The sequence below is a fragment of the Rhamphochromis sp. 'chilingali' genome (genome assembly GCF_963969265.1).
Source record: "Rhamphochromis sp. 'chilingali' genome assembly, chromosome: 18".
Lineage (NCBI taxonomy): Eukaryota > Metazoa > Chordata > Actinopteri > Cichliformes > Cichlidae > Rhamphochromis > Rhamphochromis sp. 'chilingali'.
The window spans coordinates 9,305,026-9,330,580 of record NC_137945.1 but is presented as its reverse complement, the minus strand read 5'-3'; the positions used below and the strand labels follow the sequence as shown (position 1 = coordinate 9,330,580).

The window sequence follows — 25,555 nt, the reverse complement described above, 5'->3', positions numbered from 1 at the left end:
TAGCATTTAACATGCTAACTGAGGTTTGTAGAGTCTGAGGTCTTGTCCCAAATTCAACCTAAGATCTCATCGTGCAAACTCACAGAAACTGCAAGAAATCGAAGAGCAACTTGCTGAGAAGACTGGCATTGTGGTTAACACATATTTCAATGTTCCAGACCAGCAAACTGCCAAAACGTCTGCCTCTATAGAGAGAGTCAAACTTGATTAGCATTGTACCCCTACAGAGCAAAATGGTAATGTGAACATCAGATATAGCATAAAGGACAGATGTAGCTTGTCAGTCACCAGCCATTAGCCAATGAGCATACCCTGGATAAGCCTCCATTCTGAAATTTAGAAAGGAAAAGTATCCAGTATGACCAATATTTACAAAACATATTTAATATGTTATTTAGTAAGACCCCACGTGAGTGATTTCAAGAAAGTGATTATAAAGATCAAGCCTGTCAAGGCTTCTTAATTCTCTTTTTTGCAACCACAAAGATCACAACCTGGTGGCTCTTACAAGAATGTAGGAGCCTCTCTGGAACATAACTTATTTTCAGTTTGTAGTTGTAACGTGAAGTAAACGGCAATGCTCTGCACTGTGGTTAATTTGATAAAGAGAACAGTACATGAAAGTAGCTATGGCCAAGTAGTAACCTCTTAAATGTATGCATATAAAGGTAGCAACTGTCTTGTATTCCCAGAGAACTGGTCTTAATTAGTTTAGAATAATGAACTACAGCTCGCCTCATTCTGTCTCATTACAGAAACAGTGTTTGGCAGAGTTCGCCTTCTTTTGTGTTGATTAGTTAACAGTCAGTGAGTGATCAATAATGGCACTTGAAGGATAGAGTCATCAGTCTACACACTCGATTCATGGTGGCATCTGGAGATCTTTGTGCGTGTGTGCATTTGTAATGCGACTGAGTGAGAATGTTTACCGTTTCGGAGTGCTTTTTAGATTTCTGCAGTATATCCTCGCAAAGACAAACGATAGAATGAAAGATGAGGAAACACCTGTCACAAGTCCTTGTCCAGTCAGAAAAAGCAGATTTAACTGTTCCTGCTTGTCTACAGTCAACAATTGCTTTTCTTGATTACTGTCAAGTCTAAATATCAGTGACAAGCCCATTTGACCTCCAGCTCTGTTTCCTCATCTAGCTAATTTCTTTTTCATCAGCAAGTCCTCAAACACTTTTCCCCCCCTCAAACACTTATTGTTGAGAAAACATGACAGAAGCATGTGCACCATTTTCCCCAATGATAAATTATGCAGCCAGCAGACTGGAAAATGGTAGTATGGCTTATTTATTGTTCAGAAGCCCTTGATAAGCAATCAGGTACACATTACAGTGGTGGCTGTGGGGGTGTATTTGTTGTCATTCTTCAGGAAACATAATAGACTGTATATAAAAGATGGACTTAGCCACCCTGATGTCACCCTTAATATTGTGTGTGTGTGTGTGTGTGTGTCTGTCTGTCTGTCTGTCTGTCTGTCTGTCTGTCTGTCTGTGTCATGGACAAGAGTGAGGAGGCTAAATTATCAGCTAACATTAGCATGCTTAGTGATTAGTAATGGTCATGCATATATTGTGTATGCATTACACAGACAGCTAGTTTGTTATTTGTGCTAACATACAGATAGATTTGTAGACCTTCACTGGAAAACTACAGTAGATACTTGGATATGCTTTTAATGCTGTTAATTTTCCAATAATTGCATTAAAAATTGGTGATCCTTAGTAGATAGTCTGGGTATATACTCCATGTAGTATCCACCTATCACCTGCCTAACAACGCAAACAAAATAACTTAAACTAGTGAGTGATATAAAATTCACAACAGCTTTGCAGTCATGTTGAAAAAGTAAGTGCACCTCATTATTTCAGCAGATTATAAAAGGTTGTCAGACATTTGTTGTACAGCTTTCTTAATGATGTATCTGGATGAGGTCTGGGCTTTGACCTGGGTCATTGCAACGCCATGGTTCTTTTCTTTTTCAGTAATTCTGTTTTAGATTTGTTGCTCTTATAGGGATCATTGTCCTGTTAAATGACCCACTTTCAGCCAAGCTTTCACCGTAAGCCAGATGGCTTCACGTTTGACACTAGAATACTTTTGATATACAGAGAAGTTCATGGTTGAGTGATTGAATGCAGGTCCTGTGGCTGTAAAATCACACAAAATCATCACCTCTCCATTACTGTGCTTGACAGTTGATATGAGGTGTCTGTGCTGATATGCAGTGTTTGGTTATCACTGTGCATTATAGTCAAAGATCCCAATTTTGGTCTTGTCTGTCCAAAAAAAAATCCATTGTTCCAGACGTCTTGTGGTTTGTTTTGATGCAAGTTTCCAAACCTAAGCCGTGCTGCCATATTTTTTTTTTTCGGAGCGAAGAGGCTTTCGGTCCTTATCAGTTAATCAAGTGCATTTGATTAGCAGCACTACTGAAGCAATGACGATGTTCCTTAGATCCTTTCGAATCCCCATTAGAAAGAAATGCAGTTTAATTTTCAGTCTTATAGGTTACGGCTTGTGCATAAGCGACCATGGTGGGCAGCTTAAAATTGGAAGTAAACCTTTATGAACTGCTATACATAAACACTGGTATATACATTTGTGCATATGTATAATGTATAGCAAAGCACACAAATAATTATGCTAACAGGTAAAATGTAAGAAAAAGCAGAAAAGCTGAATCTCTCGGCTTTCTCTTTAAACCTCTAAGAGAGATTAAACATGCACAGAGGAAGGGCAACAACATGAGATAATCCTGTACAACTCACTGAAGGGCAAAATAATGTCAGAATCAAATTTGTCCTTTTTGAAAGCTAAGCTGCTGCCCAAAAATAATAGCAATCCTTGAACCAGGGGAAAAAAATCTGCTGTCTTCCCTATCACTGTTCGGCTTTTGTTATATCTGTCCGAAGCTATATTTTGGGGGGAATAGTGAAGCTGCCTCTCAGTAAACAGAGTATAGATGACTCTAAAAAGGGCTGTTCATCAATAGCAAGGTGGCACCATGTTTCTCACTGTTGACGTCTGCAACTCTTCAGCTGGTGCTGCATTTCTCTTTGTGTTGCCCCTGCTTGTCTGGCAGCTAGCTGACGATAACAGATGGTGGGGGCATTACTAAATTACTGACTTCATCTCAGCGTAAAATGAATTCATATCCGGCCTCTTCACGAGGCATTTTCACTGTGGGGAGAGACAGGCACAACGGTGAGGAGGAGGAGGAAAAAGACAGGGAGGCATTCAACAAAATGTTTCTCCACTGGGCTTCAAGCAGAACTCCTTTCCGCCCTATCCATCTCTCTGACACATACACAAAGCTCTGCACAAACGCACACACAAACACACAAGCACAGGGCTTAGGAGCTGTGCTGCGTTTCACTTTTATGGGTCAGAAAACTGGAGTGCTGATTTAGTCATTATTTATGACTGGACACAGTATTTCTAAGATTAGGGAGGAAACAGAAAAGAGGCACATAGCTCTGCAGCAATCTGCAAACAGCAAGCATGTTAAAGAGTGACTGATGTTGGACATCAAACTCATCTCCATGTGGGACTTTGCTGTTATATGATGCCATTTGTCCACTCTTATTTGCTTAGAAGTTTGCTCCCAGAAGTGTTTCCACCACACGTCTATATTTAGCCGAACGTGTTTACCTCTGCAGGTTTGGTTCAGCGTTTAGATGTGGTCCTAATGTGTTATGATGCTTCTGTTCCATGTGATTTAATCCAAAATACTATAAGTTACAGGACACTGTGAATCAAAGCAATCTGTAGAGCATATTTGTATATCATTTTTTTATAGTGTCAGTTTCTTTACCACACCTTGAGGTAAATGATAAGAGCGTCTATGGATCTGAATGTGTCAGTGTCTCTCTGTCTTTGAGCTTTGTAAAGAAAAGGTCAGATGAAGTTGAAGTACCACTGATGCACCACTAGAGGCTGTCCTGTTCCTATCTAGGAATGAGGTGCAATATCTTAGGCAAAGGCTGAAATGTGTATTGTTCTGAAAGTGGGCTCTGCAGGGACTGAAGGCCAGTTATACAAAGTGAGGTTAAATCAATGATACCAATGATGAAGGATGATGAAAAGAAAGTACAGAGACAGAGGGACAGAGAGAGGAATGCAGAGCCACAGACAAGATGAAGCATGTTGCCTTAAAGGCAAAGAGGCCAAAAGAGAAAGGCTTGATCAGAACCAGAGGTGGATAATTGAAAAGTATGTTATGTTTTTTTTTTTTTTTTTTTTTTTTTTTTTTCTTCTAAATGACATCAGAAACAGCAGTATGCGACATTACGTGATGGCAGAGCTTCAGTTCATCCTTTGTCATTTTTTTTTTTTTTTTTTTTTAATAAATAGGACAGGGGGAATGAATGAGAGAGAGAGGGGGAGAGAAAGAAAGAAAACCAAAGGGGAGAAGAGACGGTGAGAAGGGGGGGGAAGAGAGACAAAAAAAAACAAAAAAAAAAAAACTCCTGGGTCACCTGTATGGAGAAAAAAAAACAAACAAACAAACAAACAAACAGAGGAGACAGCAAACAACAAAGAGCAACATAATAATAGAGAAAACAAAGCACCATCACAATAAACTAGCTAGTCATAGATATCAGTATTTACTAAGTAATAAACAATATTGTGCAGCATGTATGTTATGTAATAAAAGATGAATAGCGTTCCCAGGAGACAATGTAGGGAGCATATAACCCGGCCTACTCGAGAGAGGCCTGATAAGTACAGCTGAACTGACAGACTCTCTACTTTTTGATGATTGGTTCTGTTTAAGGTTTACTGTTACTGCTAATGTTTGCTCTCATCGTTGTGCAAAAGCTATGGCAACTTGGCCCTTTTTAAAAACTTTTTCATTCACTGCTGATATTCAGGTTTATATTCATTAAACATGTGTTTTGTGTGTGTCAGGCCCTTAACATTTTACATCTGTGTTATGCTGATTGCATAACAAAATTGCTTAACCCACTTAGTCACAGAGTGGCAGGAGCCAATCCCAGCTGACACAGGGTAACATTCTGAGGCAATAGGATGCACTTTCCTGTTTGCTGTTTGCTATAAATCCACACCACATTTAGGTGTTAGCATCAGCAGCCTTCTTAAATCTTCACTTTAATCCAATTGGATCAAATTATTGGAATGGTACCCAGTCATATACAAAGTCTTAAGGCCAATGTGTGACCCACCTGCCACTGGGACCCAAACATCAATACAAAACCAGTACATTTCAGAAAAGTGTTAAATCATAAATGTTAACTCAATTTTTACATAAATATATTTATACAAATATGTAACTGTAATTACTTTTGAGTAATTTCAAGCAGAATTTCTGTTATTACTGCAGTCTAAGGAGCTTGCAAAGAAAAGCGTCTGGACTTCTTTAAGTTGCTTGAAGACGTTTCACCTCTCATCCGAGAAGCTTCTTCAGTTCGAACAGAACAGAACAGAACAGAACACCTTCTCAGATGAGAGGTGAAATGTCTTCAAGCAACTTAAAGAAGTCCAGATGCGTTTCTTTGCAAGCTCCTTTGACAACGATGACCTGGATGACTGATAACCTTCACAGACATGTTATTACTGCAGCCTATCTGCATTGCCTTCCCAGCCCACCAGGGGGCTCTGCACCAAATTTTTGGAATCACTGCTTTAACCTATTTGTCATTCAGCTTAAAGAAACCTAAAATCTTCCAGAATTCCAGCAGACATGAAAAAAATGATTATGCAGAAATCTACACTGAGAAGTAAATGGACTAGTATCGGTACTATTTTAGCTTTCTGCTCAATTTCAGCACTCAAAGCACTTTTTGCTAGAAGTCATGTTCACCTAATCTCACACTCATATTCACACAAAGCTTTTATCCATACCTAATATTTTTTATTTAACATTTATACACATGCACAATCCAATGATTGCATCGGAGGCAAGTCATTGCCCAAGGATTCTTTAAGATATGGACAGGTAGAGTAGGGATCCATCTACCAACCTTTTGATTAGTAGCTAAGTCGCATGACATTTTTACGAATTGCACGGTGAGGAACTGACTTTAAAATGATCATTTTTTAAACATAAGATGGCTTTGTTTATCTAGCATGGAAAGGGAATAAATGACTTAAATGTTTATCCCATTGGCTACTAACCATATCTTTCCTTTAGACATTGATACTGGTATCCACACATCTCTGTTGTTGACATCTTGGACTTTACAGTCCTGCAAAGCCATAGATAGTATAAAAATAGCTATAGCTTTAGCTAATGAGCCCATCGTGGATAATCTTTCTTTATGGCCATTAAAAAGAAGCTAGCTTTAAGGCTTTAACCTGAAACTATGCTCATCTTTTATGTCTTTGCTTGTAACTAGAGTAATGTTGCTGAAAGGTATTCTGGGAAATGTGTGATAGGAAGTGAATAAAATTCAACTGATTAACTACTGGCAGTAGATAAAAATGGATTATTTTGATAAGTGCATTTTTATGTTTGTGACAAGCTGTTTATTTTCAAATAAGCAAATATGCCAGCACTTATCTGGCTTCAGCTTCTGAGATGTTTCCTTATTAAATATGATGGCATTGGATTAAGGTTCATCACATATGCATAACAGATGCACACACAAAATCATTGGCAGAATAATGCATAATAAAATTGTGGTTGGTTGCAGATTGATATCAGCGAAGCAAAAATGATACTAAAGTGCTTTGGGAATTCTAACTGGATGCTGAGGTCTCATACTATGAAAAGAGGCTTTGGTTGTTCAGTGTTATAGGTTTTGAGACCTGAGTAATCACATTTCACAATCATATAACTCATCTGTCTGGATGTCTTTCTGCAACATGACACTGATGGTTTATGCTTAGTGTGTGTTGAGATTAAGGTAATAAGGTGGCAAATTGTCAGTAAATGGCTAGTTTGTCAGTTAACATTTTTAAAAAGCTGATAATAACACAATCCTGCATCAAGAAGATGAAATTATTTTCCAGGTAGCAAGGCTGGTTTTTGAGCTGTCAATGAAAAGCCTCAACATTATGCTCACAACCCATTGCACCCAAAAGACAAAGCCGTCATCCATTTCAAAGAATGGAATGGGTCCTTTCTCATGATGCCTATAAAAAGAAAAGTAGGTCTCAGCAGATTTTTCTCAGTGAGCCTAGATCCAAGCAACTCAGCCGCTTCCTTTGGCAGATCCAAATCTTATACTCAGTCATTTAACTCTAGCTGAGTGAATAAGTGGTTGACAGATGAGGTACTAGAAGAAGAATCTTCAAAATCCCCATCACTAGAATGGTGTCCATGTGGAAACAAAACGTCATCACTCTTTTCTACCTTCCCCTAGTTTACTTAAGCTGAATATGATATACTGTAGGTCTCACGGCTGATGACAGATTAGGGTAATCAATCATTCATTTTTGGAACTGTATCCAAAAATATTGACTCAACAAAAGTAGCATTCATAAAAGGGTTTCTGTGCCTCCTTCTGTACTACTTTTCCCTTAAATCATGTTTACAATTGCCTCTTGTGAGAAAAAATGTGAGCGATAGAACAAAACGGGTGCTGTTTTTGAAATCCGCCACTCAAAATTAGTAAAGATTTAGAATTAGTGTTAGATGTCATACAGCAAATGTGATGCAGGGCGGTTTAATCAGCACATAAACAGATCATTACTGCAGAAGACACACCATAGAGGGGTTTCTTTGTAATGACTGGTGACAGAAACACAGGTTCACACATCAACACAACACAACCACCCACAACTCAACAAAGCATGCCTCTGTGCTGCTGTTATTCCTGTACATTCCACAGAAAACAGAAGGAAAAAAAAAGGTTTCTGTTGTCTCTTCTAAACTTTGCTTTTTCAGTTGGATCCACTCTGCAAGATGTTTCCGGCTGAAGCGCTTTTAACCACCCCAACCATAAGCACTGAAATCTCACGGGGTGCTCTGACATATTGTTCTTTGATGTAAAAAAAAAAAACGTGAAGAAGGGCTGCAGTTTATCTCTCAGTTCAGAGGTGGGTTGGGAATAGGAAATGACATGTCTCTGATTGTTGGGTTGCTCCGAGTTGAACATGGCAGCTCTGCGTTCATCTGTGAGAGGGAAGAGCGATTGTGCATTATTAATGCGGGCCGTCTGAAGAGACAAAATGTCGAGATTATATACAGACAGGGAACGATTTAAACTCTCACTGATGAGGGCGCAAGACGTTGTGAAAAGGGTTGTATGCTGCACAGTTATTTCCATGTGATCCAAATTTTGCAGTTCAAATTCCCTTATTTGAATTTTCATATAGTTATCTTTCCCTCTGAAATGAGCAGGACTGTTGCAATCAGCTTTGTGCCGCCTGCCTTTCTATTTCTATGGATTCATTTTTGTTGTCAAGGACATATTTTAGCTGTCATAATTAACCAATTAAATTTGACTCATCTGGTGGATTTCATTCAGTACTTTAAGTAGATTTCTCAATATTTTGCACACATGCTTCTGAATCTGAAATAACAGCCAACACCCAGCGGTGAGAGCACTTGAGCTCAAAAATAATACTACCATCCTTCAGTCAAATTTTAAAACAGCCTTTCCTCATGTTGTTTTCAAAATGATGGTCCACTGCAAAGAAAGAAAAAGAAGGAAACAGTCCCACTGACATATGTAGTGTTAGTTAACAAACTAAGTTTCTGCTCATCCAGGTTATATTTGTCCTTTGATCCATTACAGTGCCAGGGTTGTTTCCAGAGTTCATCACAAACTGAAATTGCTTTCCTTTTCTTTCCACTGACCTGTTGAGATTTCCTGAATAGAACTGAGCCCCCAATCACCATCACACCTTCCTTTCTTCCTCCCCTGATCTATTTCCTTCTTTTCTTCTTCTCCCCGCTTCGGCCAGCTGAAGCGTAACATTACATCAGCAACCTTGCCTCTTGTGTGACACACGAGCTCAGGTCACGGCTGTGCAGACCGAGCTGAAATGAGTTGCATTGACTAGGATGTCTGTGTTTCAACCTTGTTATGCTCAGAAGCCGGGCTCTCAGTCTTCGCCTGAAGGGCCTATTATCTTTATGGTTTAAAATCTTTTCAGTAGCCTCGCTATTTGTCTAAGAAGCGTAATTACTTACTAGAAACACAAAGCTACACATCCCTACAAATTAGTTTACCAGCAGACATCTAATGCCAAAGTAGAAAGCGGTATCCACCTAAGGTGAAGAAATAAGGTTGAGAAGTTTCCGATACTGAATTCATTTCCATTTTTCTTACCCACAAAGTTAGTAAGGTAAAGTGAAAGCTGGAGAGAAGGGAGCATAAACACTGTTACAACAGATTAAATATAAACAACACAAACAAGGTAAGACAACTGTGCGCATTACACAAGAGTATAAACAATATGCAGCATAAACAGGGAAGAGTTTCAAAACAAGTACGAACTGTACTTGTTTTGGAGGCAGACATATATATCAAGACTGCCATTGTACAGGTTTCCTAAACTGATTTAAATTTACCACATCTAATGGGCTCTGACTGCTGTCAAGTTTTATAAAGCAGGAAGCGGCGGTGAAATTTAGAAGTTTTAGTCATAACTCAGGAAAATGCCATACAGTTTGCTGATTTCTGCTCATAGATAGTATAAAAAGTTTAATTGTGGCAAATTTCTGTAAACTTAAGCGTTTTAGTTTGTTGGTTGCATAACTTAGACCACACATTGTATAAACTCTGACACACTTTTTTAAGGCTCTAGTTCTGGAAGTTAATTTCATCTTAAAATCTGAATTGATGTTTAAGAAAATCCTTATCTGAAGATTTTATAGTCATGACCATAATTTTTTTTTTTACATCAAAAACAAATGAAGAGGAATGGGGAGTATAAGACTGCGTGCATAATTGATTTAAGTTGTGAAGGAACTGCTCATCCCATAACTAATTCAAAATCCCAGATTTTACAGCAAATAGCTTCCAAGTTTAGCCAGTTTAATCCTTTTCATTATCATAGTGATAATGGTGGCCTAAGGTTTATGGGTTTAAGTCTTCCAACAAATTTGTTGCCGCTTGAATATAGGGGCCAAGATGTGCATTGCTATTCCACCTATATTATTTACATTGATATATGTTCATTAATATGCACTGTGCTTTTTAAAGGGATACGTTCAAATTCAAACCTAATCTTGTTTTATATATGTGGCTAGAGAGTGGCCGCATATGTAGTAAGTTACTTTTGATTTAAAGATCACTAATAGCACCTTCAAACTATAAATGACAATTTAATATTAGTACATCAGTATGTATATTTTTATTAAGTCCAACAATTTTATATCCACTTCAAAGAAAGTTCCACTTGCATCAGCTAAAGGAGGCTAACTACAGATAACAGAGGCTAACTGCAGCAGAAACAGCAGCTCTTATGGTCAGAAAAGTTCAGGACATGCTCAGCAACTCACCTCAGAATCTCAAAATAAGTACGAACGTATCTGATGTATCACTTCTGTCCGATGACAGATGACAGGAGTGAGTTTCATTTTTAAAGAATTATAAACTAAAAACACCCGGATGCATAGTTATGCTCTTGGGCGGGTTTCCCCAAATGCACTCCTTTTTGGTTTGACAAATCAGAGAAGCTTGAAAAAAGATTTTTAAAAAAAAGCATGTCGGTGGAGAAAATGCACCTAAATTGTATTCAATTTTGTTCGAATAAGGAAAACACATCCTGTAATAGTGTTACTCATATAGGCACACAGACACAATGATGTTGTACTTTGCAGTCATAGATCTTGCATTTCTTCTTTTTTATCAAAAATTGATTTTTTTCCCCCCCAAGTTTTCGCTTTCTCTCTCTTTCTCTCACTCACTTTGAAATCTATTAATAGAACTTTATTTACACCTACTGGCACTCAGCTCATATCTGTGCTTACATGTGGCATGCAGACGGCAGGGACACATATTATGACTCACAGTCTGTAACAAATGAGCTCAGCTCTTTTTATTTGTTTTGAATCCATACAGCCTTTACTGCACATTGTGAGGCCGTGACTTTGCTCATGATAAATTCACCTCCCTGTACGTGTGTGAAGAATTGCTCTCAGATATGAACCGAAGGAAAAAATGCTCGTTTTTATTTTCAACCACGAATATTGCTTTTCTGTGGCTCCAGAGATGTATGGGCTTAAAGGGGAGCTGCCTGGGCAAAAAAATAATAATTTCCAGGAAGGATTCCCTGATGCTGTTTGTGAAAAGACTGATGCAGATAGATAGCTTATTACATAGCTTGGTAAACTGTCCAAAACATGTTACGGAGGACGGTTCTGCTGGGAAACTTTGGATACTGGCTTTCATGTTGATATTACTTTGACACGTACCACTCACCTAAATATACTGCAGATGCCCACATGGAAACCACATTCCCTGCCTGTAGTGGCCTTCTGCAGCAAGACTGTGTCTCCTTCCTTCCTCCCCAAACTGCAAAATACGACACAGGTGTTGACCTGTCCTCTGAATTCTCCAGGTTCCAATCTGATCAAGTATGAAGGCTGTGGGTCTCAAAGGATCCAGTGCCAATTTCCCATCACCAGATGGCCATGTCCATGCACACCAGAGGTCAGAGCTGTTTTGGCAGAACAAAGAGGATGTCACATTAGGGCTGGGCGATATTTTACTTATTTATGTCAGTTGAACAACTGTGAATTCATCTTTTTTTAACTGACAGTGGCATTTGGCAGCTTTTAACATATCAGTAGAAGTTCCAACTTGTGCGTAATAATTAGAATTTTTAATGGGACAGTAGTGTCATCATGTTCTAGCCAATAAAAGTAACAGATCCTTGGAGTCTATTTTTCCAGTATTTAATGCAAAAATGTAGCAATTCACCAAGTGCACAGATCATTAAGGGGAGAGCCATTATTGGTTTCATTAATGAATGTGGTTGGCAACTGTATCTGACTAGTGGAACTACTTGGTTAGGTAGTGTCTGTGTTTTTAGGAATGTTCCTAACTAAGTAAAGTGACCCATAACCATCTGTTTAATGGCCATAATGACAGCTGTTCAAGTTCTTTAAATTCTAAGGAAAGTGCTTCCTTGATTACCTCCTTTAGGAGAAGATAGTCTGGATTTCCCTTTGTGAAAGGAATGGTAACAATGCCATCCTACAGTTCCACAGTGCCACAATCTGTTTTGAATTTTTAAGAGCGGCCTGTTAAACCAACAGCTGCAATCAAATTGTCTTTTTGTCCAGATGTTGTCTCTCCAAATCAAGATTAAGACCATCTGGAATAACCTAACCCTAACCATCTGTTACCAGTTGTATTGCCAGAGTTTTGGATCATCCTTCATTAATTATTACTTCAGATCAGCTGGGATCGACTCCAGCCACCACACTCCTAAAGCTGGAAAACTGAATAAGTAAATAAGTGATGGTCGCAAAAAGCTTTAGCAAGAAGGAGTAAAGAAATTACACTGGATCCTGTCATTAGCATTAATATTCTTCACTCAATATGGTCATTTATATGACCTTCATTAAATAACATTAGAACACTCTGGAGTGAGGCAAGATTTTGGAGTCCATATTTAGGGCATAGTAGTTTCAATATGAAGGACACCTGCCTCCTGATTGTTAAGGAGTTTAGTGTAAGTGCAGTCTCTGCAAACTGCAGTGCCCTCTACCTAAGTTCTTATAGATTTTCCTTAACATCTTTCTTTGACCTCATGAAGTCTGCTGTTGAGGCCGAGGAAAAGTCATTAGGTACAGGAGGTGGGAGGTAATTTCCTGGACTATTCAGCTGTACCCTGTCTTTATCGGGTCTTCCTTGCTTTCCTTCTTGCCTACCACATTTGCTTTGTTTGTGTTGCTTTGTTTTCTTATTTTGTTAATTAGTTAGTTTTCCTCCCACTAGCTTGTAGCAGTTTTTGTTGTACTGTTTAAAATCCTTTCATTTAACTTCCTGCTTTAAGTCCTTTCTTCATGTCAGCTATTGGTTGCTTTGTGACATATGTGACTTTTACACTCAGGGGTCATGCTTATAACAGTCTGTGTTACAGCCTGTGTACAACTCCCCAAGTTTAGCTCAACACAATATGCAAACTAAACCAACAAAACACACCAAAAAGTCTGAAGGCTGATGTAGCTTCTTTTTTTTTTTCGCCCAACAGGTTGCCCAACACCTATTCACATATTTTGACACAGCAGCCTGACAGCTTTCTTGTCCATTTCCCTCTGAGACTGTCTTGAATGGCCATTGTTGGAGTGTATTTTGCTGTTACAAATGTTAGTCATGCAAGTTTAATCCTGTCAATAAATACATACTTATCACTGCTCTCTGGCACAGATAACATTTCTTTCCTCAAAGCAGCTCCTGCCCTCAAGGAAAACTGCAAGTTGATGGCCAGACTGTGGCATTTTTAATATTAGAAATTAACAAATGTAAAATCTTCTTTTCACATTGTGTGATTACATTTGAGCTCCAGGGTGACATTTTCCAAAATCAGGATGCATAAATGCTTCTTACAGTGCTTGTTAGCATCTGACTCTAAAATGTTGGATATCGGAGCGTCCTTGAACACAGCACCAAGGAGAGTTGGCAGAATGGCTCCTTCTGGCAAGAGTATTACTAGACTAGTATAAGATAATCAAGGCAATAAAAAAGGCAGGATTACATTTTCATACTAAATTAAATGCATGCCAATTTCAGTCTAGAATGTCTAAAATAATTATACAAAGGTGTGCTTTTGATAATGCTTGGCATTAATACAAAGCATATCCAAGGGATGGTGTAACTAAGGAATAACATTAGGCAGATAAGAGAGCTATTCTCTTGTGCTTTAAGGGTTTGGTTCTCTGCAAAGGTCAAATTAGTGGCATGATATTGCATTTAAATCCTTTGCCATGGAGTCTTAAAATTAGACAGTTATTAACTAGTTATGGTGTCCTCTATGTGTGGTACAAGTGGTTTCAGGGGACTTCGATTTGTAAATGAGCTTTGTGCAGCCTGAGTCTGCAGGAGTTGGATCATTACACTGCTGACACTCCCATGTGACAAGCGTTTGGCTTGTGTCAGCACAATTTCTGAAGCAATGAATGAAAGCTTGAAACACACAGGGACAAAGAGGCACATGTGCAACTTTCACATTATTTTTTCATGCAAACCCACTTTGAAGCTTAAATCTCTCTGACCGCCTCTGATCTCTGACAGGAAAAAAATTTAGACATTAATGACAATTTGTGCCGCAGTGGTTGTATTCCTTCTTAAGCAGCACTCTATTACTTCTTAAGCATCATCTAACAGGATGGTCGGGTAAACCACCTTACCACTTCTATACCAGTGGTTTTCTCCCCAAGAGCTACTAAGCCGAGCATTCACTTTACAGCGATGAGTCTTTCAAAAGTGTCACTTTCCTATTGTTTCCTATTCATTTCCCCTCCTCTTCCCCTCTCTGGTGCTCTCTTCTTGCTCTGCCCCTCCCTGCCTGTCTTTCTGTGCCCTGTATCCTCTCTCTCTCTCTCACTAAAGCCCTATCTTTATCTTCCCTCATTCTCTCTTGTCAAACAGACAAGTAGAGGCCTCCCTAGTGTTCTCCCCTCCATGCAGTAGTTTGTCTTTTTGGCTCCATCTAATCCATTTGTAATTCATTTCAGGGGCTGTCAGCCACATAGAAGCTGCAGAATGCAGCCTGCACGGTTTATCTGACACAGTTTGTCAGCCCTGCACTGACCGGTGAAGGCCTTGAATGGAGCTCCAGCAGCAGTTAGAAAAAGTCTGAAATATACACACTGCTGATGAATACTGTAATGTCCTATATGTCAATGTAAAGAAGATAGAAGAGGCATCTTTTGGGGGTGGGGTTGTTCCAAGCAAAAATGTACTGAAGGTGTTTTTGGGTTTGGGGAAAAGGAACATTTTCTTCTTTGCAGCCACTTGTTCTGTGATTTTTCACATTTACTTTGTGACTTTTTAGTTCTTGTTAATTTTTATTTTTTTCTATTTCTCTCTCTAGTAGCTAAAAGTAGCTGCTAAGGTACAAAGGATTTTTTTTTCAGAGATACACAAGTAACGTGCTTCCTTGCAATAGATCCAGAAAGGACAAGATAACTTAAAAAGCAAGCAAAACAAACAAACCAAAAAAGTTTCCTTGTTGAAATCATAAACTATCAAACACAATTTTCCAACTCATTAAACCCATGGTTTCTTCTACTGCAGCCTTCATTTGATACAGACACTTTTGCTTATGGTGACTGCCAGCCAGCGCCTGCTAGCTTGCTACAGTTGGCTGCAACTGACAATGCAGTCTGTGAGACGACTGCATGGCTCTTCTTTACTTGCTGCCGCTGTTTCACTGCAGTTTCGAAAGTCAGCGACATGCATGGTGGTGTCCTTAAGGCAACTGACTCCAGAGAATGAAGACAAATTCGATGAGCCATTATCCAGTAATTACAGCAAGAGTGACTCCTGCTCAGCCAAACGTTGCGTAGCTTTGCTGTAAAGTTTCACGGAAGGTGAACCAATGCTTCCCTATTATTCATTTTAAATGGTAAATTAACTGCATTCATATGGCACATCCTCAAAGTTTACTCACTCACACACACATTAATTCTCTATCTTATTCAAACAAATCAGGCAGCATTTTAGACCACAGGCACTAAAAGAAGTCTTTGAATGTATACTCTTTGTTTTTCACATATAAAACAATGTTAGCGCTCATCCGTGTGGGATCCTGCCTTTATACACAGACTAATCCCAGCTGTTCTAACATGTAAGCTTGCTTGGTAAGCAGAGGTTTGTGAAGCTTTAGATTCCAGGTTGTAATCCTAACTGAGTCAATTTAGCATACAGCTTATTATAAATTACAGGCTGTTTCTTGCAGAAAGCTGACATTCAGTGATATATTTCTCGCTGTTCTGTTTTGCATTTACAGTGCTTCCCAAAATGAATGCCGCTAAGCTCCACAGGCCACATTGCATAAGTTGTTTTGTGGCAGACTTTGGGCATAAGCTGAAAAGCATATTTTCTGTTCTTCTTGACTGGGACAGCATTTGTATTATAGACAGCATTTGGTTTGCATAAGTGTGTTTACTGCTGTTCGAAGGATTTTAATAAATATTGCAAACTGATTAAAGTGTGCTTTGTTGGTGTCACAATTAGCCTCAAGAGAGCCACTTATAAAAATTCAAAATTCAAATCAAAATCTGAAGTGTTAACACATCTACTTGCATAACATTATTAATATCCGGGCTTTCCAATATCAGCTGCTTAGGCTTTAATGATGACTGATATTGTTTTAAACATTTGCTCATGTGTAGGCAGGTGATGCAAATCTGATTGCTCTGAGTGAATGTGTGGGGGGTTTCATTAATGACTATGATCAAGTAGTTCCCAAGCGGGCAACTATTGCAGTTGTGCACACACCCACTCTTGTCCACACATAATTTGTGTCTCATCAGTTAATGTAGTTGAGGGGCACAAGCAGTTATCCTGCAATAGCGAGCATCTCCTCGGCTCATAGAGAATGTGAAGAGCCTCACCTCTTATGGATGCAGGCAATTTAATGATGACTGCAAAGGACATCAAAAGAAGATTTATCATATTTTATTGGCTCTGCCATTGTGAGAGATGAGTTCCTGACAAGGCTAAAATTATTATTATTATATAAGCTTCTGCTAAGATTAATCACGTCTGCAGCATCTGGAAAAAGTTATGAGAGAGCAAAACACATTGTAATGCTAAAATTATTTCTTTTTTGTTGATTTTATCTATCGTTCTAATAGTTATGTAATAGTTTGGAAATCTAGTTTTTTGGCAGTTATGTTTATGTGGTTGTGACGTATTTTGTTTGCAGTTAGAGCAATTGCTTGAAATTCTTTGAACAAACCAGATTTGGTTAAATACACCCTCTGTACTGAAACGTTTCTCTGTCACTGGCTTTTATTTGAAAATGAAATTAGAACATTTTAATATGCTTGGATAAGACTTTAATAGTTGAATGAAATATTTGAACAAACATTTGTGGAAATGCTCATTTAGGTTCCGGGGGTGTGTCTACATGTATTCTTATGACGTTTGAAAGCGGATGAATCCCTGAAATGCCTCCTACACTTTTGACAGATGTATGGTTTCTCTAAAGCGTGGATTCGCTGATGTGTCTTCAGTTGGGATGACTGACTGAATCCCTTGTCACACTCATCACAATAGTATGGCTTCTCTCCTGTGTGGATCCGCTTCAGATGTGATGACATACTGAAACCCTTTCCACACTGATCCCAGGAGTAGGGCTTTTCTTCAGTGTGGGTATGCTCATGTACGTTCAAACTATATGAGTGAAGCTCTTGTTACACTCATAACAGAAGTAGGTTTTCTCTCCTCTGTGAATACGCTGATGACGCTTCAGATTTGATGACTGACTAAAGCACTTGTCACACTCATTGCAGGAGTTGAAATAAACTAACAAAAGCCTAAACTGGGGAAAGCTAAACATAGGAACACAAGATACTTAGAAAAAGCAAAATAGAAACCTGAAGGAACCTGGGACTTGGAAACCACGAGGAGAGAAGCAGATGACGCAACAAGGAACAAAGGAAAACACACACAATATACACAACAGGAGGGACACACAGCTGAACCTAATCTGACATGATGAGACAAAGGGGAAGCAGTTGCTGTCAAAAAGCTACAAAAGGCAGATTGCAATGGAAACACCGTCTCCAGGTGGAAGTGATACGCCTCCTGCTGTCAGACCTGCAGGTATCAGGCTTGTGATGTTCTCCTTTATCTTATAGTGGACAGAAATTATTTTTTGGAGTGGCACAAATAATTTGTGTGACTAAGTATTTGATGCAGATTGTTCTGTAAATAGTTTGAAATGTTTATACAAAGCTGTACATCTTCAGTGCTGGCATTATGTACACACCTATACTCTCAGCTGCAGTCTTAAGATCTAAAATCAGGTACTTACTTATCAGGACACCCCACTGTGGTTTAGCACTAATGGCTGAATAAACAATTTAGCACTGATTGTTCCCTCAGCAGCATCTCATACAGAGGTGTCGAATTACCTCAGTTCACCCTCCATCACCCCACTACACTCCCACATCATCTATATCTCCAAACTCCTCTCACTCATTAGCTTAAGCTCTCTAATCGTACTGATAAGGGTTAGCATCATGAAATTTAAATAAGTTAATTTGCTGCTCATAAAGACTCTCCCGGCGTGCGTTGCCTCTGAGCAGACAGTGAAAGCTAAACTTGGCCTGCGAATTTCCCTGGCCTCCATTAGGGCCTGTTAATGTGCGGGCCATTCTGCAGTGTTTGGAGACAGAGGGACTTAAGGTTGTTTTTGTTTACATGCAGTTGCTGGGAAGTACGGATTGTAATGGCTCTGGGTGTGGCAGCTGCTTTATAAATGGAAAAGGCTGGTGGGCTGTCTAGGCAGACAGTGGTTTGCTGGTGGAGCAGCTGTACTGTCTGTGATAGAGAAAACGTCAAGCTCAGCAGCCACCGAAGAGCTAACTAGCTGCCACGGGCTACTTCAAAAATGATATTCGAACATCCGATGGGGCCAGCGCTGGGCCTTCACAGGAAACCCTCAAGGGTGGAAACGGCCAAGAGATTCTGGAGGGTGAGTGATGAAAATGAGTGTTTGAGTATGGAAGTGAGTCTGTATGCCGTGTAAAAAGAATGCAGCTGGGTAGAGGATATAAAGAGCATCGCTGTTGAAGAGAATTTTGCAATCGATTGTAGAGTTCTGCAAGAAGCCTTTGTAACAGCTGGAGCAGCAGATCTGCATCCTACTAACTTAAACACTGAAACTATGCATGCTGCTGCTTCGAAGAGATTAAAAGAGATCTGTCTGCTCTTTGTGTACATCATCCGTTTTCTATGTTATCATTTGAGAGGGGAAGGATGGGTTGCTGGCGTTTCAAAGAATAATCACTGCTGTGCATGTTCCTTAAATATCTCTACGTCTCCTTAAAAAGCTTTATTGTTGTCTAGAGAGCCATCCCGTCTCCCTGATAAAGACTTGTCTTTATCGCTCCCAGCAAATCAGTCTAATGATCCTGTAAAAGACCAACTTCTGGTCCCTTTGAAAAGTATCCCTCAGATCAAGCTCAGCCAGCCTCAAAGTTTGTCCATTTCTTTAAAGGTTATCCCAGGAGAGGTGGAAACCTAATGAAACTCAATCTCGTCTGGAGGTTGGATCAAAATGCTACATAGGGTGTTTGGAGCACCCGCTGGAGCCAGTCAATATTGCATTCCCTCAGGATGATGGCTTTAAAAGGGTAAAGAGAGACTCTTTCTGCTCAAAGTAGAGTGCTGAATACAGATTCATGTAGTTTAGGAAACTTAACTGGCTGCCTCGTTAGAATGGACTTAAATCAGGAGTGTGTCTTTATCCTCATCATCTCCCTTGCTTTGCTTTCTTTTCTCTCCAGCCCACATCAATCTTGCCTTCTTCCAATACCCAGAGGCTTTCCCTTCAATTTAATCTCTATCACTCATCGTGTGCGCAAGCTCAACTCTCTCCATCACACACTGTCGACCTTTACTCTCCACTATTTGATTTGCACTATGTCGTGCTCCACCCCACTTGACTCCACTCTGTTGAGTGTCAATCAAGACAGGTCTGCATGGACAACAGGCTGTGCACTCCAGCTCAGACCTCTTTAGTGCTTTTGTAATGCGCACAGTTAGCGTTCTTACAAATTCTTTTCTTTTTCAACAGAGTGCCTTTCATCCCGTGAAAGGGACAGGTACCCTGGCAACCTGCTTCACCTTTCTTTACAAAACCATACAATTTCCTGTTTTCCTTCCCAAAATTAAACTTTGCCAATGTCTATAGAACACAAAATGGGGTCTGAAACAAATCTTTTATCAACACGTGGTGAACTCTGTATTCAGAATCAGAATAAGTATCATGTACACCTACTGTGGTTGTGTTTTACTCACAATTTAAGATTACATACATGGCTTCCTGCATCAAACTCTAACAAAAGCCCATGAAGTTTCTTCTCTGTTTTTATTCACTAATGTCTTTATCATCTTTCCTTTCAAGTTTTTTTTATGATAAGCTATTACATTAAGCATTTTCTTTACCTTTTCATGTATTGTCCATGTACTTTTTTGTTACACCTTCCTCATGTTTACAAGTAAAGTTCAGCATGACTCCTAAAAAGTCAGTTTTTTTTTTAAAGCTGCCCTAATCAACATTTTTCTATTTATAATGGATTGAAGGTTTATCTGAAATCTGATGCTTGTTGCTTGTAGTGAGAAAAGCCACAGAGAATTATTGCCCTGCTCAGCACTTACCCTGAGCTGCAGAGTGCTTGTTCCTGTCTTTCAGCTCATTGTGTTAGTTTTCTGGTCAACACCTCTGCTGTTTGGCTTCATCCTCAGCAATACGATGTGTTTTGTTGCTGCCTGCCGTGTCTGGATAGCCGACCACTAGTTGATCATTTTGGTGCTGAGCTCTCAGATTATATTTGGTGGAGACCAACAAAACGCTGGTAAAGTCAGCCTGAAGTGTTCTGAGTTGCAAAAAATGTAGTGCCTTAACCCAAAAACATCAAAAAACAGTCAAACAAAGTCATCTTCTTCAAATCTGCCAACAACAAACATCATTATCTATTCCAGGCTGACCCAGTTTTGATGTGGAGGATTATCGTTGGTAATGAGAGATGGATAAGGCAATGACCCAGAGACGAAAACAAGTTCAAGTTGAAGACTGAAAACCAGAAAGCGGTGCATTATTTAAGGCGTATGTACGTTGCATGGCATTTCGTTTTACAACACAATGCACTGAAAATAGAGCTTTTTGCACAGTCAGTACAATTGTCTCTGGTCACCAGCCCCACACATTAGATTTACCACCTGCTGCCCTGCTTTGGTGAGATCCAGCACTTATCACAGATGCACAAGTAGAAATGAAGGAAGCAGCCAAATCACTGTGAGGTGATGATCTTAAAGTTCGAGATCAGACAAATTTCCACCATTTATCTATGATACATGAGTTGTATGTGTGGTCTGCCTTACAGAGATTTTTGTTTGTTTGTTTGACTACAAAAGCCAAAAATCCAATTTATGATTTTGTTTTTCCTTGAATGCGGTCGGTGCAGTGTTATTGATCATTCCACTTGGTTCAGGGTCTTAGCTCCTTAAATAGCCAGTTATTTAGTTGAAAGTCCATGTCAATAAAGATGAATAAAAGTCTTCAAGTTCCATTTGTAGTTCTAAATAGATTCCTGATAATTTGTGCAATACGGTGAAATGTTCGTCACACATTACAGCAAAGTGTGAAATGTGGTGAATCATGAGCCGGATGAGTTGAGTCTTTTCAGTCTATTCATCACAGCATACTTTTATTATCTTGAGACATTTCTCTTCTACTGGTATCTAGGTATCGTCATAGGCAAATTAATAATCAATGGTTATTACCACAGGGGGTTTTACAGTGGCCACCATATCCGAAGGCGTATGTTTGTTCATTTTTGACATGTCAGCATGAATTAAGACACATGAACTCTCATATATTGCTGTTCCAGCAAGCTTCTTTGTCCCTCTGGCAAAAAATAAGTCGGTGCATAGAATCCAAGTCATGTCAGGGTCAGTTGAGTAATCTGCACATACCAGCTTCACCCACTCCTTTCTACAGCACCAGCTAAAAACAGTTTAGTATCTAAAAGATAATTTTCCATTACCTTTGGTTATACTGAAAGTTTCTAAGGCAATCTGCAAGGCATTCCATGGTCATCCGAGTTCTCTTTTCCTTTTCTATTGAACTTAACGTTTGAAGAACTTTTGTTTATGTGTGCAGTTTGCAGACCTTCTCCTCAGACTTCCAGCAGAAAATATAAACAGAAGAGTTCATTCTGTACAATGCGTCTGATATCTCAGTCTTCTGTAGCCTTGAATGTGTCAACTAACAACTTAAAAAATAATGTTTTCTAGTATGTATAGAGGGCTGCAGGGTGGTTGTGTTTGTAGATGTACCATAACCAGGAGGTTACATGTTAAGTCCTCACTAGACGGTCTCTGTCAATTTTCTTTTTTTTTCTTTTAAGATTAAAATGTAGATGCTGCCAATGTATCATTTCACATCATCTAGTCAGAAAGTTACAAAATCCACTGGGTTCCTGAGTAGCTCATGTATTGAACAGATTTGGTTTCATGTCATTAACACTGCAGTATTGTTGTGAACTCTGCTGCAGTGGGTTTTGCATCTTAATTTGTCCTTGGTGTATTTCATCTTCTACACCTTTCAGTCAGCTCTTTTGTTGAAAAGTCAACATTTGTTTCCTTTTTGAACTTTTTCCCCACTTTATATATGATTTCTGATTATTGTATCTACCCCAAGAATTGTTACCTCAAAAGAGAAACAGTGTTCCTACCTGTCTGGATGTTGTGATTTTCTGCAAACTTGGCATTGTTCCTACCTACTCTGATGAACTGAACTACAGGAGTAAAAACACTGCAAAGTTTGAAAAGTCCAAACTTTCTAAATGATGTACAGTGTGTCTTAGTCCAGTGTAGAATGACAGTGTACTGTAAGCTGTGTTTGGGCAGGAGAAGCTGGTAGAGAAACCAGAGCGAGTGTGCTCAGTCAGCCTGTTCGGTAAGTCAATTAAATGTGGCATCAGATCTCTCACCCACTCTCGGCTTGTTACAGGAGACTGGTCAACTCTAAGTGATGTGTATGTCATAGCGTGGTGGATTGAAAATTGAAAATGGGAAAATTTGAAACTGGCCTGAACAAGATTCAGAATTTCCAGCTTTCTAAAAAAGCAAAGCAAGCACTGTTTTTATCACAGTCAACAGACTAATATTCTCTCAGATAGCATTCAGCAGATGATCTGAGACATACTGATTTGCAATTCCAACTTGTTTTTCACCATTTTTGTCCCCAGACGTATGCATTTTATGCCTGTCTGCTCCCTGTAATTTGACTGTGGCAGAGTCTGCCTTGTACCTTGTCTCGTGTTTTTTCATCAGCTCATAAAACAGGAACAATGCAGTTTTCCTCATTTATCAATGCCTCCACTCCCCCTTCCTTCTTTTTCCTGCTCTTTCTTCTCTTTCGTTGGAGTGTTTGAGCTGACAGGATGGTATTGTGTGTCTGATTGTGGGAAATCTGTGGCAAATGTAATTTTATTATGTCACTGGTTTCCTCCTGTTCCTATGCAGAAGAAAAAAAAACCTCATGGTGGTTAAATGGAAGCATGTACATCACTTGTACCTTTATAAAAATAACTTGAAATGAATATACTCCTGCAACAATTAGTCAATTAATTAAACATTCAAACAGCAGAAAATTAGCAGCTTTTTAATTGGGAGATTGATTAGTCATTTAATGAGGCACTTGAGAGATTCTGCACATAATAAGCATAATTTGCAGATCATGGAGTGTACTTTTGTATCTTTTCATTAGAGCTTAGTTCTCACAAAAAAATAGAGTATCTCGCGTTGATTTATTTGTAGTCATTCTTTGTTAAAAATACTGCAAGCAAGGTTTTAAGATGGATGGAATCAACCTGAACTGCGTTGGGGTACATTCAGTTAGTGAGTAATTAAATCTGATAGGCAGTTTAATACAAAATACTGTCAAGCAAGATGATTTTTCCTGTGCTGCCATGGAGACAGTAAGTACAAGGTCGAGCCTGCACACATCCTTTTTCCCTTTTCATCCCCGTGATGCCCTCATGTATGCAGATGTCAAATAAGTTCCAACTGCCGTACTTCAGCATCTAGCTAGCTTTACAGCACAACAAATATTAGCAAAAACAAAAACACTGTTTCGGTCCAGTTTGGCACACGATGCGTCTGCTAGCTAAATGTACAGTTGTTCTATTTACAGGTGACATTTGATAAACCAAATATTTTAGCTTCTTTTTCTTCTTTTCATTAATGTTCATGCGTTTATCGTGTTCTACTGAGGTTATCTGGTTATTTCATACAGAGAAATCACAACAATGGTAATTCAGTGTTATTCAGCAGCTAGGTTAGTAAATCCAGTCTTAACTGAGTGATTTTCAGTACTGTGGTAGAGTTTGCAGTAATGAACTATGCTTCACTGATGCAAACTTTGGCGCCCATGATCACTGCTAGGTTAGGTCCAGGGTTGCAGAATAGACATTTTATATATGAAAGCACTGGAATAATTCTTTAATTATAATGAAGAAAAGGTGGTATTTGTATATCTTCCAGGGGGAAAAGCTTTTAAGGTGTTACTTGTGGACAAAGATGAGAAACTTTAAGTTTATTTATGCGGTTTTGTCCTGTTAACCACTGAAATGAAAGATAATTTTGATGATGCTTAAAACTAATGCCCCAAAATAAGTGCCCAGGTGCAAATGACAGCTAAGTGACAGAACTTGCTGTTAGATTATGTACAAGTTATTAGTTTAAAATTAAACTCAGCGAACCACAGCCTGTCCACAAAGAAAAGATTAATTTTGGAGTAATTTTTTTTACTGTAAGATGTAGGTGCAAGATTATTTACATATAAATTATTTATAGAACTATACATTGGGCCACCATTAAGGCTACACAAGCAATTCAGGGGTAAACAACCACATCGCAAACCCATGTACATAATTGCAAGCATAATTGTGTAGTGTGCTCGCACTACACAGAAATGTAAACAAGTGCAAGCAGTACCTGTCTTAAATAGCACAGTATGCAAAGCGAGAGAGACATTTTCTCAAGGTGCACAGCTGCATTAATGAACTAAGAACACAGACACACACAGAGAGACACACACACACATACTGAGAAAGTGTGTGCAGACTATTCTCAACACATTTGGAATTTTCCAGAGATAATATTTTAACATTAGAACTGCCAATGGGGTCATATTGACCCCTTTGGATTTTACAAATACTGAAACGCCGATAAATTAAAACCCCATCATCTCAAATTTCATGACTTTCCTAAAGTTGGATCATTGGTCACATGGTCATTTTAAGTGAGTGGGGGATGAAGAGAAAAAAAGAGACCATGTCATTACAACCATTTTGAAAAATTAATTTAAAATAACCACTGTCCCATGTTGCCTAGCAACACATATTATTTACACACATTTGACATGAAGGCTGGTATAACTTGTGCCAAAGCCAGCTACTGTAGATGTGATCGATATATAAATATATACGGGACTTGAGCTTGATAAAAGATGAATAATTACTGCAGGCTTGTACAGTCTTCCTCCCACTCACATCAGCTCTACTGTTAACCCTAACTACATAAGCTCAAAGAGGCATGGGGGTGCCAGTCTTCTCCAAAATCACGTCAGTTTCCATCATCTGGGGTCATGGTAGTTACATCTGCTTCTGTTATTACCAGAATCATTGGTAAGGACCCCCAGGGCCTGTCCATGAATGGTGCTTACATATTTACATCACTGTGTAGTCAGTGCATGCTCTATTACCTTGGCGTTTAGCTACCAAACCTTACCCTGTGGCGCTATTGTAGCTTCCTCACAGCTAAAACATTCATCATGTATTAGCTGTAAGGGTTGCAGGATGGTGTTGTCCTTTTCCCCCCATTTGAGCCACAGGCCCATAATTCAGCTGATATCAGTCTGAGAATTAATGTGT

The 25,555-nt window shown here is 39.1% G+C and overlaps 1 protein-coding gene across 2 annotated transcripts in view; it reads left to right on the top strand.

Moving 5' to 3' along the window:
- LOC308385932 (A-type potassium channel modulatory protein DPP6-like) overlaps positions 1 to 25,555 on the top strand; it is a 235,014-nt gene that overhangs the window by 62,720 nt on the left and 146,739 nt on the right. Inside the window, exon 1 of one of the 2 annotated variants that reach the window (XM_080865145.1) lies at positions 18,495 to 18,585. The exons of the other annotated variant lie outside the window; for it this stretch is intronic. Coding sequence (XP_080721271.1) covers positions 18,502 to 18,585 — 84 coding nt within the window. The 5' untranslated portion in view covers positions 18,495 to 18,501. Of the gene's footprint in view, positions 1 to 18,494; positions 18,586 to 25,555 lie in introns of those variants that run through there. 2 annotated transcript variants of the gene reach the window in all.